This window comes from Xenopus laevis, chromosome 3L, assembly GCF_017654675.1.
Source record: "Xenopus laevis strain J_2021 chromosome 3L, Xenopus_laevis_v10.1, whole genome shotgun sequence".
Lineage (NCBI taxonomy): Eukaryota > Metazoa > Chordata > Amphibia > Anura > Pipidae > Xenopus > Xenopus laevis.
In genome coordinates this window covers 83,760,074-83,778,082 of record NC_054375.1, presented here as the reverse complement: position 1 = coordinate 83,778,082, position 18,009 = coordinate 83,760,074, and the positions used below count along the sequence as shown (strand labels likewise).

General features: G+C 36.1%; 1 protein-coding gene across 3 annotated transcripts in view; it reads right to left on the bottom strand.

The window, feature by feature from the left end:
• The window catches only part of reln.L (reelin L homeolog), a 206,685-nt gene that overhangs the window by 61,224 nt on the left and 127,452 nt on the right, over positions 1-18,009 (bottom strand). For all 3 annotated transcript variants that reach the window (XM_018252669.2, XM_018252671.2, XM_018252670.2), the window contains exons 22-27: positions 15,217-15,329; positions 10,281-10,418; positions 9,106-9,292; positions 6,099-6,304; positions 5,590-5,761; positions 4,757-4,957 (exon numbers count right to left, since the gene is read on the bottom strand). In XM_018252669.2, the coding sequence (XP_018108158.1) occupies positions 4,757-4,957; positions 5,590-5,761; positions 6,099-6,304; positions 9,106-9,292; positions 10,281-10,418; positions 15,217-15,329 (1,017 nt within the window). The remainder of the gene's footprint in view (positions 1-4,756; positions 4,958-5,589; positions 5,762-6,098; positions 6,305-9,105; positions 9,293-10,280; positions 10,419-15,216; positions 15,330-18,009) is intronic.

The window sequence follows — 18,009 nt, the reverse complement described above, 5'->3', positions numbered from 1 at the left end:
GGACAAGTAACTAAGTTGGTAGGCTCCTGCCTTAACTAATAGGCACTGTAGTATAACGATCGTAATTGTATATTATCCTTGTACTTTCTACTGCTCAGAAATATTATTACTAAAGAAACAAAGTTTTAGCTATGAGCAGGCATTCAAAAATACATTTTCTATGATCTCCTCATATATAATTAGCATGTGCACAGATTCAGTAAACCAAATTATATGACTCAAAGCACACCAGGAATTTTCTCTGCCACTGTAGTTCTGCCATGAAGCAGCTGTCACAATCCATGCTGCCTGGTGACAGGCAGTTGCCATAAAACAGGCAGCATGGGCAGTGACAGACACTTCTCTGTCAGTGGAATATGCCATTAGTGTAAATATTACAAACAGATATAACAATAACTCACGTATTAATAAGCACAGGTCACAGTCAAAAAAAACACAAGGTTTTAGGTCATTTAGAACATCTGAAAATGTTGAACTTCATCCAGTATATCTGATATACTATACATTGAATCAACTATAATTCTGACAATCAAGGCTAATAAATAGCAGCAAGCTGGCATCTCTACCTCCACAGGCTTACTGTCTGTTTTTTTCTGAAGAGCTAGGGAATTCTGAAGGATATTTTCAGGGAAATATGACTGCAACTAAAATTGTTGGGCAAAGAGTATTCATGCCTGCAATATTATCAGGATGGGACATAACTAATGATTAACAAAAGAGATTCATTAAATGTTTAATCTCTTACCTTGTAACTGTGGTAAAGTCACTAAATAGAAAGCTAAATACATATACATTTTAAACAGTTTCCCTCATCCGTAATAAAAGCCACAACATTTGCCCAGGTGCAGAAAAATACTGCTTTAACGTGAAGGGAAAAAAACCTGTCAGTGACGTAACTATGGAGGCAACAGACCCCATGTAGTGGGGGGGAGGGGGGGAACATTATAGACAGATAGCATGAGTTCTTTTTTCCAATAAGACTTGAGGAACTCAATGAATAAACTTGAATAAATAAATCGTTTTAATTTTGGCTAATCTTGGACAGCTCCCATTGATTTCTATGTGACCTCACAATCTTTTAGATGGCAAAATTTTACATTCAAGTTTTTCCTGGTTCTTTTGGCCTATTAAATATTCAAAACTTGAGTTTTATAAACCATTATTCATATTAATGATTTTTAGTGCAAAAACATTTTAATTGTGAAAAAAAAATTACAAACATTGATGAATAACCACCATAGTTTAGTATTGCTATATATACTTTATAAATGGTATGGGATTTTTTATCTGGAAACCGGTTATCCAGACAGCTCCAAATTATGGTAAGGCCAACTCCCATAGATTGTAATGCCAAATCAATACCTTTTACTGGATCCCAACTAAGATATAATTAATCCTTACTGGAGGCAAAACAATCATATTGGTTTTAATTAATGTTTACATAATTTTTTTTGTGGCCTTAAAGGTTTTTTTTACTTTTATATTAACTTTTAATATGACGTAGATATGATGTACAACTGTTTTTTTATTATTTGTGGTTTTACAGTTATTTAGCTTTTTATTCAGAAATTTCAGCAATCCGGTTTCCTGGGGCCCGATTTACCCTCGCAACTATGCACTGATTTGAATAAAAGACTGGAATATAAATAGGAGAGGGCCTGAATGGAAAGGTCAGCAACATAGAAATAACAGATTTGTAGTCTTACAGAGCATATCATTTTAGAAGGGTCAGTGACCCCCATTTGAAAGTTAGAAAGAGTTTGGGAAATAATTCAAAAACTAAAAAAAATTAAGTCCAGTTGAAAAGTTGCTTAGAATTAGCTATAGTTCCCTTGTCCCCTGGGGTCTGATTATTCTATAGTTATGCTACTGCTCTCTAAATCATATTAAACATTAACTTAAAGGTGAACAATCCCTTTAATAAAAAGTAAACTGTTCCACATAAGTAAGATATATATATATATATATATATATATATATATATATATATATACACATATATTACTCTCTAAGGTGTCTGCCTCAAGGTTGAATTCAGTAGATGGTGAAGGTTTCTAGAAAAAAGGGATGATTAAATACTTCTTTATTTAGGTTGCGTGAAGTCTTGTGAGCACAAACACCTGTCCCTGCAATGTCACAAGTTGTACATGAAATGTGTTAATGTGAACGGTGTTAATGATTTTGACAGGTTTGTTTAATGCTGTTGAAACTGAAAATGTTTGCAATTAATCAATGGGTTAACTTGAAGTATGGCACCAGGGACTGTCCTTTCTTCACAAACCACAGGCCTTAATCATTTATAATGTGGCCTGTAAGGAAATTAAAAATGTTTTTTTTTGTTTAATATAGTGGTTCCAGAACTTGTCCTCGGGCCCTCTAACTGTACATGTCTTCAGCATATCCTTACAGAAGCATAGGTGAATGATGAGTGAGTTCTTTAAGTCTTTTTGACACAAGCATATCCAGCCTGCAGCCTTCCATATGATGATGAATTAATTGTATCTCTCAACATACCCTGGCTGTTAAAAGGTGTTGTGGGAATTCTGGTACATGTAGTTCACCAATAGCTAGAGGGCAATTGAAGTTAAAGAAGTTCACATGAACTCCTGTACCCTAGCCAGCTATGGACAAATTATTACATAGCAAAACAATACAGTATATTTCAGATTTGTGTCCAATAATTTAACTTATATGAAAGCATCAATCAATATACTTGATAATTATTACATTATAGAAAGAGAGCTGTGGAATCACTGAGAGGTATCTTAGCATGACTAGATAAATATAAATGAAGACTTAAAAAAGGAAAAATTGCCATACTAGAAGATTTATGCTAAAAAATTATGACCCACTTAGAATTGCTTCTCTATAGCACTGATGATGCTGATGATTTGTGAAGATTACACATTATTGTATATTACTTTGCCCTTTTAGCCGAGTGTCCTATATTTAGAACCATGGAAATTATCTTTCAAGGTTTCCCTGTAAACATCTGATCTCTTTAATAATTCCACTTGTAAATTATTCATCATCTGTTTTCACCAATTATGTAAGGACCATGTAGTGGAGGCTAGTTCATTAAAATTACATTGCTGTCTATCCCCGGAAATTCACATATGGGAATTTATTATAAACTCAATAAAAATTTGATCAGGGTTTAGAGACAACAGCTTGTCACACCAAATAAAACACACTTTAGATTTACAAATTAAAGTGTTTTCATAGCAGTACAGGAAATTACTGAAATATAAATTAAGAACAACAAAGGCTGAGTTTTAAAATAAAAACCCCCATTGTGCTTACCCCTGTATTTACATAATAATCTATAGAAGTAAGCAGCTGATGGGGTTGACCCACTTAGTGTGATAAAAATAAATGTAATAAGTGTATAACTGCTAACACATAACTGAAGCAGAAATAGAGTGTTAATTAGTGACTTTGCAAAATGTATTGTGGTGATACACAGTGCACAGAGCCAGTCATCATTGTGCTGATAATGTCAGTGATCTTCTATAATAGGACAAAGTGATTATTTGGACTTGTTCTTGGTCCCTTGTATTTTATTTAAATGAGAACCTAAGTAACTGTATGATAAAAACTACTGTACTTCCTTCCAAACTTAAGGGAGAATATACCACACTTCTTGACATATGCTTATTCATATGGGCTTTTGAAGAAAGGTGCATATGAACACTATATGCACTTACAGAAATAAATGTATTATATACATTTTTTAAACATAAATAGATTCGTACATATATCAAAAAGAAACCAAAAAGCAAAGAGGGTATGAAGGATATATTGGGCCAGCCCAGGGTAATCTGTTGCAGGGTGATGGCTGAGATTACTATTACTTAGAGTTACTGGGATAATATGGTAATATTAGTCATTCATGTTTGTCATGTACAGCATTGGCATAATACTATCTTTCTATGATTTGTCAAGAGACTTGTCAAGGTTTATGCAGTACCCCCAACAGTGGTATCTTCTTTACAGGGCTAAGATCATTTCCACATTTTAATATTAAATTTGAACTTAAGTGCACAATTAATTAAACTATTAAAATAGTTCAAAGCTATAGCCTTCTTTTTTCCAACAGTTTTCCGGTTGGAACAAGTGCAGTCTTGATACAAAGGATTGCAGATGTTTGCTTCACAACTGTGCATTATATATATTTAGAAATACCTTTGTGCAGTTGTTTTACTCTTCTCAGCCATTTTTCCGAGTTTGATAACGTGATTGATTTTTTTGCATGCTCAACTTGTATGTTAAAGTGCCAGATGACAAAAGTAACTTAAATGCCTTACATGTCCCTACTAGTCTTACTAGTCTCAATGCTAACTTCTTAAAGACACTCACCAGTTACTGGGAAGTAACAAACTGGTATCTGAACTAAGCAGTAAAAAAGAATAACGTGAAAAAAACAAAGAAAACTGTACTAATAATAATTGTAATTAAAGAACCTTTTAAATCGGAATTATGTTATGGTATTCTTTGTGTTCCTATACCCTAAAGCTTGTTATGGTTCTCCATGCCATCCAGCACAGCAATGCTTGATTACATTTACATAAATATTATAATATATAATAATAATATTAATGTTGCTTCAATATATTGATGGATCTATTCGGTCACAGTCCCTTTTGCTAAGGCATGGCTTGGGTTGATCGAGGATCGAATAACAATGAGAACTGACAACTATCTCATAAAATCTCATTAATCTCATAAAAATCACAAATAGTGCATAAAACAGTACCTTGAACTGAAGGACATATCCAGGCTTTAATGTAAGATCTCTGGTTACTGCAAATCGATCACCATCTGATTTCCCAAATATCATGGCAGAGGGGGTAAGAGAGCAGAAAGTTTCATTTTTAGTCATTCCTTCATTCGCCAGCATTAGCCAGACACTCACTTGGTTCATAGGGTAGTCAAAAGCAGGTTTCTCATAAAAGTTCTATATAGAGAAAAGGGTTGTGTTTAGAAATTGCATTTACATACTTGTAAATTAAATATTGCAGGATGTGGCATTATAATAAAGACAAAAGCAACCATGCACATACTGTACTCTTTTCCAATAAACGATATGGCCAAAACCATCTGGATATCAGAGGTGTTGATTCTTTTTTTGCTACTGTAAAAGCCTCTACTTCCCTGAAATCTTGAAACATTGTTGGTGGAATTTGCTTCCATCCAGCCCTAAAATCATAAGGGAGTTTGGGTACTAACAATTGGTATTTATTCTGCTAACAATTGGTATTTATTGCTGTGTAGGCCAGCAAGTTTTCCACTTCCTTATTAGCAAACCCATTCTGTACAGAACTGCTTTCAATTGAACCAGGGAACCCATTCCAAACCATTGAACCTACACCATTATTCCTCCCCACAAACCTTAGTGTTGGCATTATGCATTTGGGCAGGTAGGTTCTCCTGGCATCTGTTAGAATACCAGAATACCAGATGGTGAAAAAAAAAATATATATATATATACAGTATGTATATATAATTAAAGTCACATAAACATTTTATAATTCAACTTTTGAAAGATAACAACAGCAACAATACTAGCAGAGGCTAACTATACATTACCTGGGGCATTGTTGGGTAAGTGACTGGTATAATTTGCTTCTGGTTTTCAGATAAAATGATGATATCATCAACTGCCCACTGATCATACCCATCTCCTGAAAACACTGGCTGCCACCAGCGAAATCTGGTGCAGGGAGTCCTGGCAGCATTGGGTAGTTCAAGATATACAAATCTGAGGAAACAAATACATTAGCATAGCTTGAATGGCATATAAAACTGATCTCAACTTTTTATATGACAACACAATATAGGTAATTTCATAACATTATATTCTGAAAGTAATTACAAGTTTTGATTTTCAAATCAGCATGCTGGCAAATATAAGCATTATTTTTGGTATAAAAGCCTACAATAAATGAGTTTTGGGTTATTCAAATAAAACAAAAATATCCACATCTGTATTTTGGGGAGTATAATATTAAAAACATGGGGGCTACTAATATAGCCAAAATAACTCATGAGAAATGTAACAGACATGTCATATATACACCATTGTTCGTTGTCCTTACTTAGGTTTACTGAAATCAGAGAAATACATTTCTGCCAGCAAATGCCAGTTGATGCCTCCATTATTACTGTATTGTAATAGCACTCCTTCTTCTCTGCTGTCTGGTTTATTGCAGGAAGTGGTTTCACCACCAATCTGAATGTAGAACTGGATGAAATCGACCCATGTGGTGTCCATGTCCAAGCTAACGAGCTGACGTCTGCCATCCTTTTGAGAAACATAAAGAATTACTGAAGTTCACTTATAACAATTACTCAAAAGAGTCAGAAGGCAAAAAAAGACTGTACTGTACAAATGATCACTTGCATTTAGGTAATGCTTTTAACTACTCATATCTATAGTATAGATGAAACCCAAAACCCAAACAAAAGGACAGTCACTCAAATATTAATATCATTTTGTGAAATGGTAGATGGTCAAACTGCACTGACTCATCCATCAAGATACAGAATATCAGCTAACAGGGATGCCTTCTGACACTATAGGGAAACAGGGACACTTGCTTGATATGCACTTCTGCTGCCTGTCTTAAGACAAATATAAGATGTTTTTGCACTTTGCACAATGCCCTGCAAACAAAATTAATTACCATAGTTCTCTGTGCTTCGTTACAGAGCATAGAGACTTGCATTATCCTGATGAATACAGTGCTGCCTGCATTTTGCATTGCTGTATTCATGAGGGAAAAGCTGGGGGGGCTATTTCATAAGGGGAGGCACATAAGCAGATTTTTTTAGATTTCAGGAGTGAGGTGTAGAGTGCAGAGCGGTCCTGGCCAGAAGTGCCGTTTGCATGATCACTAAGGGGTGCAGTTTTGCACTTTTGAGTGCTCTTGCACTAAGGTCACTGTAAGAGGCAGCAACTTTGCTTCCCAGCTTCCCAGTCAAGCTGCTTTTTTTTTGTATTACTATCTGCAAACTAATGACTAATGGAATATTTCAGAGGTTTCATTTATTATTTGTTACTAAATTCTAATGTACCATGCTTTAATAGTTTCATAAAGATTGGCCTTGACAATTGCTCACTTGCCCTTTGATTAAAAAATCTCATGAGCAGGACCCTCCTCCTATTGTCTCCCTGCAATATGTAATTGTAACTGTGCATCTATCCTGGTGAAATGCATGTCTTTCTGCTTCTTTCTGAACCTCTGTTTGTATCCCCATTCTCTGTAAAGTGCTGCAGTAGACAATAGCACTATGTAAAAATAATAAAAAAGTCAAATATACACATTGACTTATATATAACAATGCTGGTGAATAATAGTTTGCTATTAAAGATCATGATGTTCCATGAAAAGCAAGATGCCAAACAGCAGCTCATCTACATCACGCATGGCATAGTTGTTAATGATTTGTTGATTTATATGCTTCCTAAGGAGTTTTGATCATGTTCCAAGAGTTTGGCTCATAATCAGTGATAGATTATTTCCTAAAAGCATTCTATTCATAGAGACCCATACCAGAGAGGATTTAAATGTTTCCCTTTTAGCTTCTGAGAAATGATTTTTAAAAGTCTGCCCCTGCACATTTGGCTCACACAGAGGGATGTTTAGGTTTTGAAAATGCACAATTAATATTACTGGCCCTTCATCAAATCTGACTACACATTTTTGTTATACATGAGTACATGAGATTCCAATATCAGTGAAATCTTTTCCACAACGTTAACATCAAAACATTTCTCATTCTGTGTAGATAAAGAAACAGTGAATCTTTTCCATCTTGCCCACTGAGCCTGAAAAAGAAATACAGCCCAGTGCAGCGTGAAATACATCCCTTTAATGGTTGTGTTGAGCAACAACCCCCAGAGACCCAACATTCAAGCTACCCGCAATAGCTGCTTTGCTATACACAACAATGCCTGGTAAACTTCCCCTAACACTAGGAGGAAAGGCAGAAATGTAGGAACTTAACTGGTGGAGGATTTGCTGCTTAATATTTTAAATAATATTTTAAAAACAACATCCTCTGTGTAAATTCTAATGGGGCAGAGTTAAAAACTGAACTAGGCTCCTTTGTTACTATAATTGTGGCAGTAGAACTGAGAGTATGATACTGAACTCTTCCATTATCACCAAGCATTGAGGACTAAACAGCACTGACTATGGGCTCTCATGCTAACTGATATTGATTAGGATGTTTTTTTACCACTTGGACAGCAATGACAGTTTGCATTTGATCCTGTAATACTTTGTGGACATGGAAGCAGAAGGGATTTAAAAGCAAGGTAAGGTAAGGTAAGAATACTACCTTTTTAGTGAAGTCATGACAAATCAACAAGTCTCATAGCATAGATATAATAGAATTCAGCTGTGTATTTTTTATCGAATACATCTTTAAAAGTGCAGGTATCATCTCTGTAAATTGTAGCTCTCTGTAGGAGAGTATCCCCTTTTTGATGGAAGACACCCACCAAGAGATAGAACAGCAATGTACCTAAGTCTCTAATAATCTCATATGAAAACTCAAGAGCTGCTAGCAGAAACTGGAACACAGCTGGTGCAACCCGTGAACAAATGCCATATGGTAGGCTTCATTTCTGAACCTTAGCAGCAGTGATAAATATATGCTCATCCTACTCTGCACCAACGTCTGCTAATGAAATTCAGTGTGATAGCCACAACTGTATAGATTATGTTCAGAACATTAACAGAAAACAGGGAATATATTTGTCCATGTATGCAATATGTGTGTTACCTAGAATTATGGCATGCTCTTTCTCAACTCTGATCAACTCTGACCAACCATACTGTGCAGTCATTGGAGATTTCTGCCTTGTTTGAAAAGCAAAAAACCCAATATTACTAAACACTGTTTAAAAAATAGTCTGTACCTTATTCTTCAAAACAGTACATTTTCTAGACTTTAACCTGTCGATATATCTGACCTCTGAAGGAGCTGTAGCGTATATTTACATATCATAGTGTTACCTCACATACAGGTAATAACGTTTTCAATTGCAATCTGAGTACACAACACAATACTTGTTCAGTGGTTATTAAGTTATACCTTGTAGAAATACATGGATGAACCAGAGGAAATGATTCCACAGCCCTGCTCTGGCTTTACAATTTCTCCTCCAACCACTTCAAGCCAGTCTGTTTCCCAGCCTTTTAAACCTTCAAAGTCAGACATTATGGTTGAAGGCAATAAGGATTCGGGAAGACACCGTGAACCTTGGTAACCTGAATCACACCTTCAAAAACATAAAAACACCCCAAACTGAGCTGCTTATATTGTAATTATAATGTAAAATAAGACAACATAAATAATAGCAATAAGATAATGCTTTAGATTGGTAATGGGCATATTTTTAACACACTGCTATAAAATATATGTGGCGATTTTTGTCTTTGGGTAAATTCTCTGATAAATTCACCAGTGCAATGTTGTTGGGGAAATTCTTTAGAAAATGTAGGCTATAGAAAATTATGTGGGAAATAGAATGGAGGAGGTGATGTAGATTATTATTGTTATTATTAGGTAACATGTATATTTAGAGCACCAACATTGCAGCACTGTAAAATAAATGTGTTTATACAAAGAATATAGATAATTAAAGAACATACAGAATTACATACATAGAACATACAGAATTACATACAAAGCAATCAATACCAGTACAAAATGTGAAGAAGGCCCTGTGCAAAAGAGCTTAGAATCTAAAAGGGGAAGGGATTGAGACACAAGGTGTGAGAGTGGGCAGAAATAAGCAGGGTGAGAAATATAGCAGAATGAAGGTAGGCTTCTTTAAGTATGTTTTAAGAGATCTTTTGAAAGCAGAAAGGTTGGGAGAAAGTCGGACAGACCTCAGGAGAGAATTCCAGAGAAGGGGTGCAGCCCTTACAAAGTCTTGAATGCAGGTACACGAGGAGGAAATGATTAGTACATAGCCTTCCACATTTCGTGCACTTGGGCACTTACTCATCATGATTAAGGGGCACATTTACTAAGGGTCAATTATCGAGGGTTGATAAACCCTCGAATTCGACCCTCGAATTTAAATCCTATGAATTAGAATATCGAATATTTCCCTTTCACTTTTTTCGAATGTCAACGCATTCACGTGTGTGTTTAGCATATTTTTAGCTCAAAACTATCAGAATTAGTAAGAAGTGAAATAGGGAACATGATAAAGTTGCTAGAATAGCAGAATGAAGACAATGGATCAATGAAAGACATACCTGCATATTCCATGTTCACACCAGCCATGCCCATTACACATATTAGGACATTGCTGACCAATATAAATATTGTCCAAAGCCCATTCATCTTCTGATGTATAATATCGTTGACCCCAGCGAAAACGAGTAGCACCAGACCTTAAAATATAGTAAAAAAATTAATTTGGCTAGTTTATGTATTACATGAAAAAAACAAATGAATTATCTTTTAAATTGTTATTATTAAATGCTAATACTAGTCCTAAAAAACAGAAAACAAATATATCTTATTTACTCTCAGATTAACAGTTACTACCACTGTACCAGTTAAAACTGTAAGAAAAATAAGCGCCAAAAAAATTGGGGCTGTTTTTGAAGGGGCCTCTTGTGAAGAACATACAGTATTATCAGAGAACAGAGAGCAAAATGTAAACAGGCCTAGCAGAGGTTGAAGAGCAGTGTTTATATTCCCTTTAACTTCTCCATTTATAGGTGTATTATTCTATTGTAAGATACACCTCATCGTTATTACTGCAACGGTTTGTGAGAGTGCTGAAATACAGTAACAGCATAGCTACAGTCACACATGTTTACCTTTTATAAGGGCCGGAACTAGGGGTAGGCAGAGTAGGCACGTGCCTAGGGCGCAAAGCTGAGGGGGCGCCAGGCACGTACCTGCTCTGTCGCCTACCCCGTGTCCAGTCCTGTGTCTCCCTGACTGGCGTTGGTAATTTCTGTTTTAAATGCGCTTGCGCGCAGGCGCACACTAAGCCGGTGCCATGCCCGGTCAGGTTGCCTAGGGCGTCTGGCCGGGTTGGCCCGGCTCTGGTGAAGAGGGGCAGATTTGTTGGAGGATAGCCATCTACTTGTGGTGGAATGGTGACCAAAAGACATTCCAAGCTAGATAATAAAATAATATTGCCAGAGCTCGAGAATTGTCCTCCTGGAAGTGCAGCTTCTCCGTCTCGACAGGCCCAGGGACAGGGCAGCGGCGTCTCCACTTCAGCGTGTTTCGTCAGGGTTTCACAGGCACGTGACCGGATCCTCTCACCTCCGTGCCGGTCCCGTTAAGCGAAAGAGAAATCCCCCGGCCTCTATCTTGGTGTTCCTTATTGCGCATTGAGCTCTGATATTGAGCTCCGGCAATATTACAGTATTAGAGCTTCTTTTCCAGACATTTAAGAAAACTGTTTCTCCCCTGCACCATTGTGATACCAACTGCTGTGATAAGCCGACATTCAAGACTCTATTTTGTGAGTAGATCCAATGTTTCATTAACCCTGCTACACTATATTTCATTATCTTTTATATAGGTACCGGCAATTAACTTTTTCAAACGTGAGCGCACCGATCTTTGATAACTTTCTGTTTCACTTATATAGCAAGTATATAGTATAGGCTTATACTAGAGTCAATACAGTTTCCCAGTTTTCCGATATACGGCTTATACTCGGGTCGGCATATACTCGAGTATATACGGTAATACAGAAAATATTTTTCCAAATCATTATGTTAAAATGAAGGCAATTGGATTTTACAAATTAGTTCCATAATATCATTTTGCCACAGGAAACAATATAATTCAATTGTTCAAAGCTGGAAAACACTTTGAAACAAAAAGTAATGCTTTTATAAATGGGTAATGTCATTGACAAATTTCCTGAAAATCCAGAAAATATACAGTAAAATAAATGTCCCCTTTATATCTGTCATAGGTATTTCCCTGTACAAAATATAATTCATGTAATTTGGGTTTGATGTAGCTTTTAGCATACAAAACTATAATTTAATATACTCAATTAAAGTTTGTACTACAAAAGTGGTTTAATTACTGACATTAATCTCCTGCTTTCAGCAGTAATCACCAAAGTGAAAACATTTATCAATGGACAAATTGCAATTAGCAACTGCATAGCTGTGAAGCTATATGATTTAAACAGTTGTTTTAAGACTTGGGGCAAATTTAGCAACATATAAAGTTTTTTGTGCAAATAAATTGCACTTATTTATTAAAGTTTATGATTTTATTTCTACGAAAATTCGGGTTTTTGAGTTGATTTTTTGTCAAAACTCAATTTTCAAGTTGAAAAAAACCTCAGATTTTTCAAGATTTATTATTCCACGATCCTATAAATAGCTGGGATCGGAAAATACACAATTTAAAGCCTGTCGTGGTCATTGATTTGAAGTTGTTAATAGGCTTCATGATGTTCGAGTTTTTTTCGTAGGGTTTTGCCCAAAAACCCGAATAATTCAAGTGATTGGAGTTTTTTCTTGTGGAAAACTCGATTAATTCAAGTTTTCGGGTTTCGCAACTCGAACTTGCAGAATCGGATTTATACATTTGAGTTTTTTCCTTAAATCAGATACCATTCGAGTTGTGAGTTTATTCGAGTTCATTCAAGATATAAAAAACTAACAATTGACCTTTGATATAAAAACCCTTAAAATTTGAGTTTCTGAAACACAATTATCCAGATTTATTTTAACATTTTTCCTTTAAGTTCTCCATAGTGCGGTTCTCCATTCAAGGCAGATGTTGCTAAACACAGAATGTCTGCTCTGTTTAAAAGATTTTTCTGTCTGACCCTGGAAGCTTTAGTGTTCTGGAAGGAATAGGGAAGCCAGACAATCTATTCCAGTGGTCCAGCTCACATATTGGAGCTCACTTTTCACAGGAAGACTGTGAAAGGTATTTAATTCAAGTGAGAGTGTTAGGAACATCTATCTGAGCAGTGCACAGCATGGAGGTTAACTGTAAACCCCCAGAGGGGCTGGTTATGCTGCTGCCACTGCGGATTTTAGAGGAAAGCCAGGAGGCTGAGCAATCCCCCCAAAGAAGTATTGGGGGTACAGGGGTGACCCCAAGACATGTGTTTTCTTGCTGGTATTCCATAACGGCCCCAGTTAGTGAAGGAACTCATCAAATGTGTGAAGGTGGGCAGGATTAAGTGCCTTAATATGAAGAAAGTGTCTGTTGTGGATCACTCAAGCTTACTGATCCGTTACCCAGAAAAAAATTTCGAGAAAGCTCCGAATTACAGGAAGGCAATCTCCCATAGAATCAATTTTATGAAAAAAATTAAAACTTTTCAAATTATTTCTCTTTTCTCTGTAATATTAAAAAAGTACCTTTTACTTGACCTCATCTAAGATATAATCAATACTTATTGGAGTCAAAACAATCCTATTGGGTTTATTTAATATGTATTTAATTTTTTAGTAGACAAGTAAACCCCAGGTCCCAAGCATTCTGGATAACAGGTCCCATACCTGTAATTAAGAAGTTAATGGGAGTTGTATTATCAAAATGTAATCTATTTTTTAAATCATTTTTACACAATCACGTTTTTGAAATTTTAGTTTTATAATAATATAATATAATTATAATAATAATGCAGACATCATTATCAACCGCCCCTTATGGTCCACATGAACCAATGTATTCACAGTCCTCCTCAGACCCCTGTCAGTTTTGTGAAAATTTCCATGCTTTTGCATGCACCAACATTAGCTCATCATACTTGTGAATAATAATACAGGTATGGAATCTGTTATCCGGAAACCCATTATCCAGAAAGCTCTGAATTATGGAAAGCCTATCTCTCATAGACTCTTTTCTGAACACCGCTTTACATAGCTGTCACACTCCAGGGCTCAGTGCTAGAATTCTTAACCTGTCTGGCTGAGGATGCTAGAGGTTGGGGATTACAAGTATAAAGCACCAAATGAATTAAAATTATAAAATGTTTATTTCCAGTCCTTGAATAAGTAACCACTTTATTATAGCCAATTCAAGTCGCACTCACTTGTTTGCACTCACAATAATAGAGCAACGTTTCGAGCCTACATGGCTCTTTGTCAAGCTTGACAAAGAGCCATGTAGGCTCGAAACGTTGCTCTGTCTTTGTTGCCCTGCTTACGATAATAAATGTGTTTTTATCTGCAGTGCTGCCCATTTGAATTCCTGATAAGTAACCACTTTACCAACTTAAGTCTGATGGGGGAGCAGAACTAAAAAAATAGACATATTATAATTTTAACCTTATATGGGTATACTAATAAAATCATTAGATCCTTAAGATTAAAAGGCCATGTTATGCCTACAAAGAAAACCGGGAGAAAAAAAAATCTCCAGTGACTCCAGAAAAGGTGTTCACGATAATGAGCAATGTAATATTCGCCAGCGTATGATTTTACATTGCGGGCATTGCTAAATATTAGTTAAACAATGATATTTAATTACATTTCCATTAAAGGGGGAAACTTATTGAAGTCTGACATTTTTTTATAACTTATACACAAATATAAATCTAATATCCATATACAGAAATGTTATGTATAATACAGAACTGAAATTAAATATAAAAAGAACTGGATTGTAAATTATTCAAAACAGAGGCACCAGTCAAAAAATCCTCCACATAGACAAATTACCCCTGGGTATGTACAGTTTGCAATGTCAAAAGCCTTCATTCTTATTGTTTTCCTGCTACATAAGTAGATGGATCAATATTCAATTTGCTAATGTATATTACACAATGGCAATGTTTTGTTAATATGACAGGGACAACAGGGGTTGCCAGCACTCACGAAAAGCAGTTCACAGGCCGAAACGTCAGTCCCCATATTATGTAGTAAAAGTTTTTATTTTCTTTAAGACCTGTGAGTGCGAATTCGTCTTGCTTGATTTATAAATAAAGTCTGTAGATTATAAAACAGCCTATTATACTGCACTCACAGGTCTTTGGTGATTAACAAAAATGTAAGTTTATTGAACTGACATTCCTGACGTTAAAGGTCTCTGTTGAGACCAAAACATTGGTTCAATAAACTTATATTATATATGATAATAAATAATTATCAAATTAGAATATTTATAAACATACACTGTACACCTGAATACTTAGTAACTGGCTTTGCATGGTTAGGCTATTGATACAATTCTAAGTCTTACCATGTTTTTTGAGGCAAAGGCAAAGTAATTCTTCTCCAGTGGGTGAACTCACGTGAATGATAAATACTAGCAGATGTGAACTCCTGGCAACTGGGCATGCTTGGTAGGCATTCCTAAAAATACAAAGTTCATTATTAAAAGGATTGGGGAATTTGGGGAAAATTACCTGCATCAATTTACACTTATAGATTATATTATGAATTCCATATTTACCTATTGTTCACCTTTAGTTAACTTTAAATATGATGTAGAGAGTGATACTCTGAGACAATTTGTAATTGGTTTTCATTTTTTATTATTTGTGGTTGTGAGTTATTTAGCTTTTTATCCAGCAGCTCTCCAGTTTGCAATTTCAGCAATCTGATTGCTAGGGTCCAAATTACCCTAGCAACCATGCACTGATTTGAATAAGAGACTTGAATAGGAATAGGAGAGGGACTGAATAGAAAGACAGGCAATAAAAAGTTGTTGTTTTTTAGATGGGGTCTGTGACTTCTGTTTGAAAGCTGGAAAGATTTAGAAGAAACATACAAATAACCAAAAAGCTATAAAGAATAAATAATGAAGACCAGTTGAAAAGTTGCTTACACTAGGTCATTCTATAACATAGTAAAAGTGAACTAAAAGGTGTACCACCCCTTTAAGTGTTATTTAAGTCTTATTTACAGCACACTTAAAAAAGAAACCCTTTATTCAGGTATGCTCTTTTCCCTGTCTACTGAGCAGGAATAAGGGTTATTTGCTGCCTAGTGCAAGCTGTGTCATTATACAAAGGAAAGAAAAATACAGAAGTTCTAGACCAACAACAAGGGTATGCTAGTATGCAGGTAAGCCTTTTTGTTTCCATATTTTAATAACCTATTAATTATAAGTTAGCAATCAGAGTATTAGGGTATCATTCTTTTTGTCTAGACAGAGCATTGTCTTTAAGGGTTTTCAGCTAGGCTGTCACAAATCAGCCTTGTTATAATGTGAGGTGACACGGATCACAGGTACAGTATTTCCTAGAAGTAATTGTGCACTGCAGGTAATATACAGTAGGTGGAATGTGCTGGCAGCATGACTGCAGTAGTAGAATTATAAACTACATATCCAAATTATTTCTCAACCCTTAAACTATGTAAAAAATAAGAACACATCCTGTTTTTGATGTTACATTATATTTTATGCATTTTCCATTGTACATGCAGCTCATTTTATAAGCAAGATCCCCTTCCCTGCATCATTGCTACTCAATATATTTATGAATATGTTTGGGAACCATTCCAGCACAGTTTCTTTCCTGATCTCGCCAAATTATATGCATCATTATACACCACAATGATTCACTGGGGACCACATTTCAAGGACAGAGCTTGCCACAAAGAGAATAAATATGCCCTTAATGCTGCTGTTCAATATTTTCAATAATTATCTCTTGCTGAAAGAGAAAGCTGCAAACAGCATCACAAGCTCTCTGACTAAATTTATATATTTTTTGCCTAGTCAAATTGTTCCCAAAAAGTAATTTGTGTGCATCATTATCCTTTTATCGAGAAAACACTTGGCGGTGTGGCAAAAGCAATTAAGCGGCAGGCTTTATGCTCAGCACTCAGTCATCGGGCCAATCTCAGATAACATAAGCACAATAGGACCAAACACACCATGGTCCTCAATACTCACAAAAAAAGCCTACAACTAAAGGCCAGCAACACAACTGTTTTTTTAAGATAATCAGAGATTTGCTGGGAAGTTTTTCAATGCTCCAGTGCATAATACACCCATTTGCATATCCCAATGTGCTTGAAAGGATTTCATTTGATTTACTTTCATAGATGTACAAATTACAATTCCTCTATAGCATAAGAAGTCATCAATTTAGCCAATCCTGCTCACTAAATTATTACAGACATTTCAGTTTTATCATTTCATTACAGTACATAAAGGTGTTTGCTTTCCTTCATCATTTCTGTATCATGTTTGTAACTAAAAAAAAAACACAAAGAAAACATATGGAAAATATCAAAAGTGGTGTGTGGCTGTACAGAGAGATAAAACAACACCACAATAGCCATTCCATTACGTCCTACAGGCAGCACCTAGAGGGTTAACTTCCCGAACTCCTGGTAGGACAGGTAAACACAATTATTACAGCCTTTAAAAACACCCACATAGCTCCTCCCCTTATGTTTTTTTCCTGTCCTACCTGGGATAGGTAAAGAAGAGGATGAAGATCCGGGTCCTGAGGGACTCGAAGGCCGTACCAAAGCTACCTGAGGGTGAGCGGAGGGGGGATTATATCCTTAGGCATATGTTCGTCCCAACCGTGTATGGGCTGCATAGCTATGCAGTAGGGATGAAGGATTAGGCACCGTGAAAGCGCATGTGACGTCACTTCCGGCTCTTCGCAACGGAAGAGTTGCTGACAGAAAGGTAAAAGAGCCGTGTCTGTGTGTTGGCGTGCAGTAGGAATTGCGCTGCCGAAGTCAGTATGAAAAGACTGTACGGAGCGAGTGTAAGGTGCTTATAATTCGGTCGGGCGTTTAGTGACGTCATTTCCGGTTTCGCGCAAATTTGCGAAAGCTGGAGCGTTCGCGGCGCGTATATATGGTTTGAATCCTGCACAGTCGGATTGTCTGGCGCAAGGTACATGGAAGTGCTGAATGCTACCAGGCTGGAGGAAAAATTTTGGCTGTGATAAGGTATATGTGTATCAAATACTTCTGGTCCTCATGAATGCAAATGTATGCAATGAATACTGATAGGACTTTATGGTTGTGTTTCTAGATGTCTAAATCACCTGCAAAACACCAA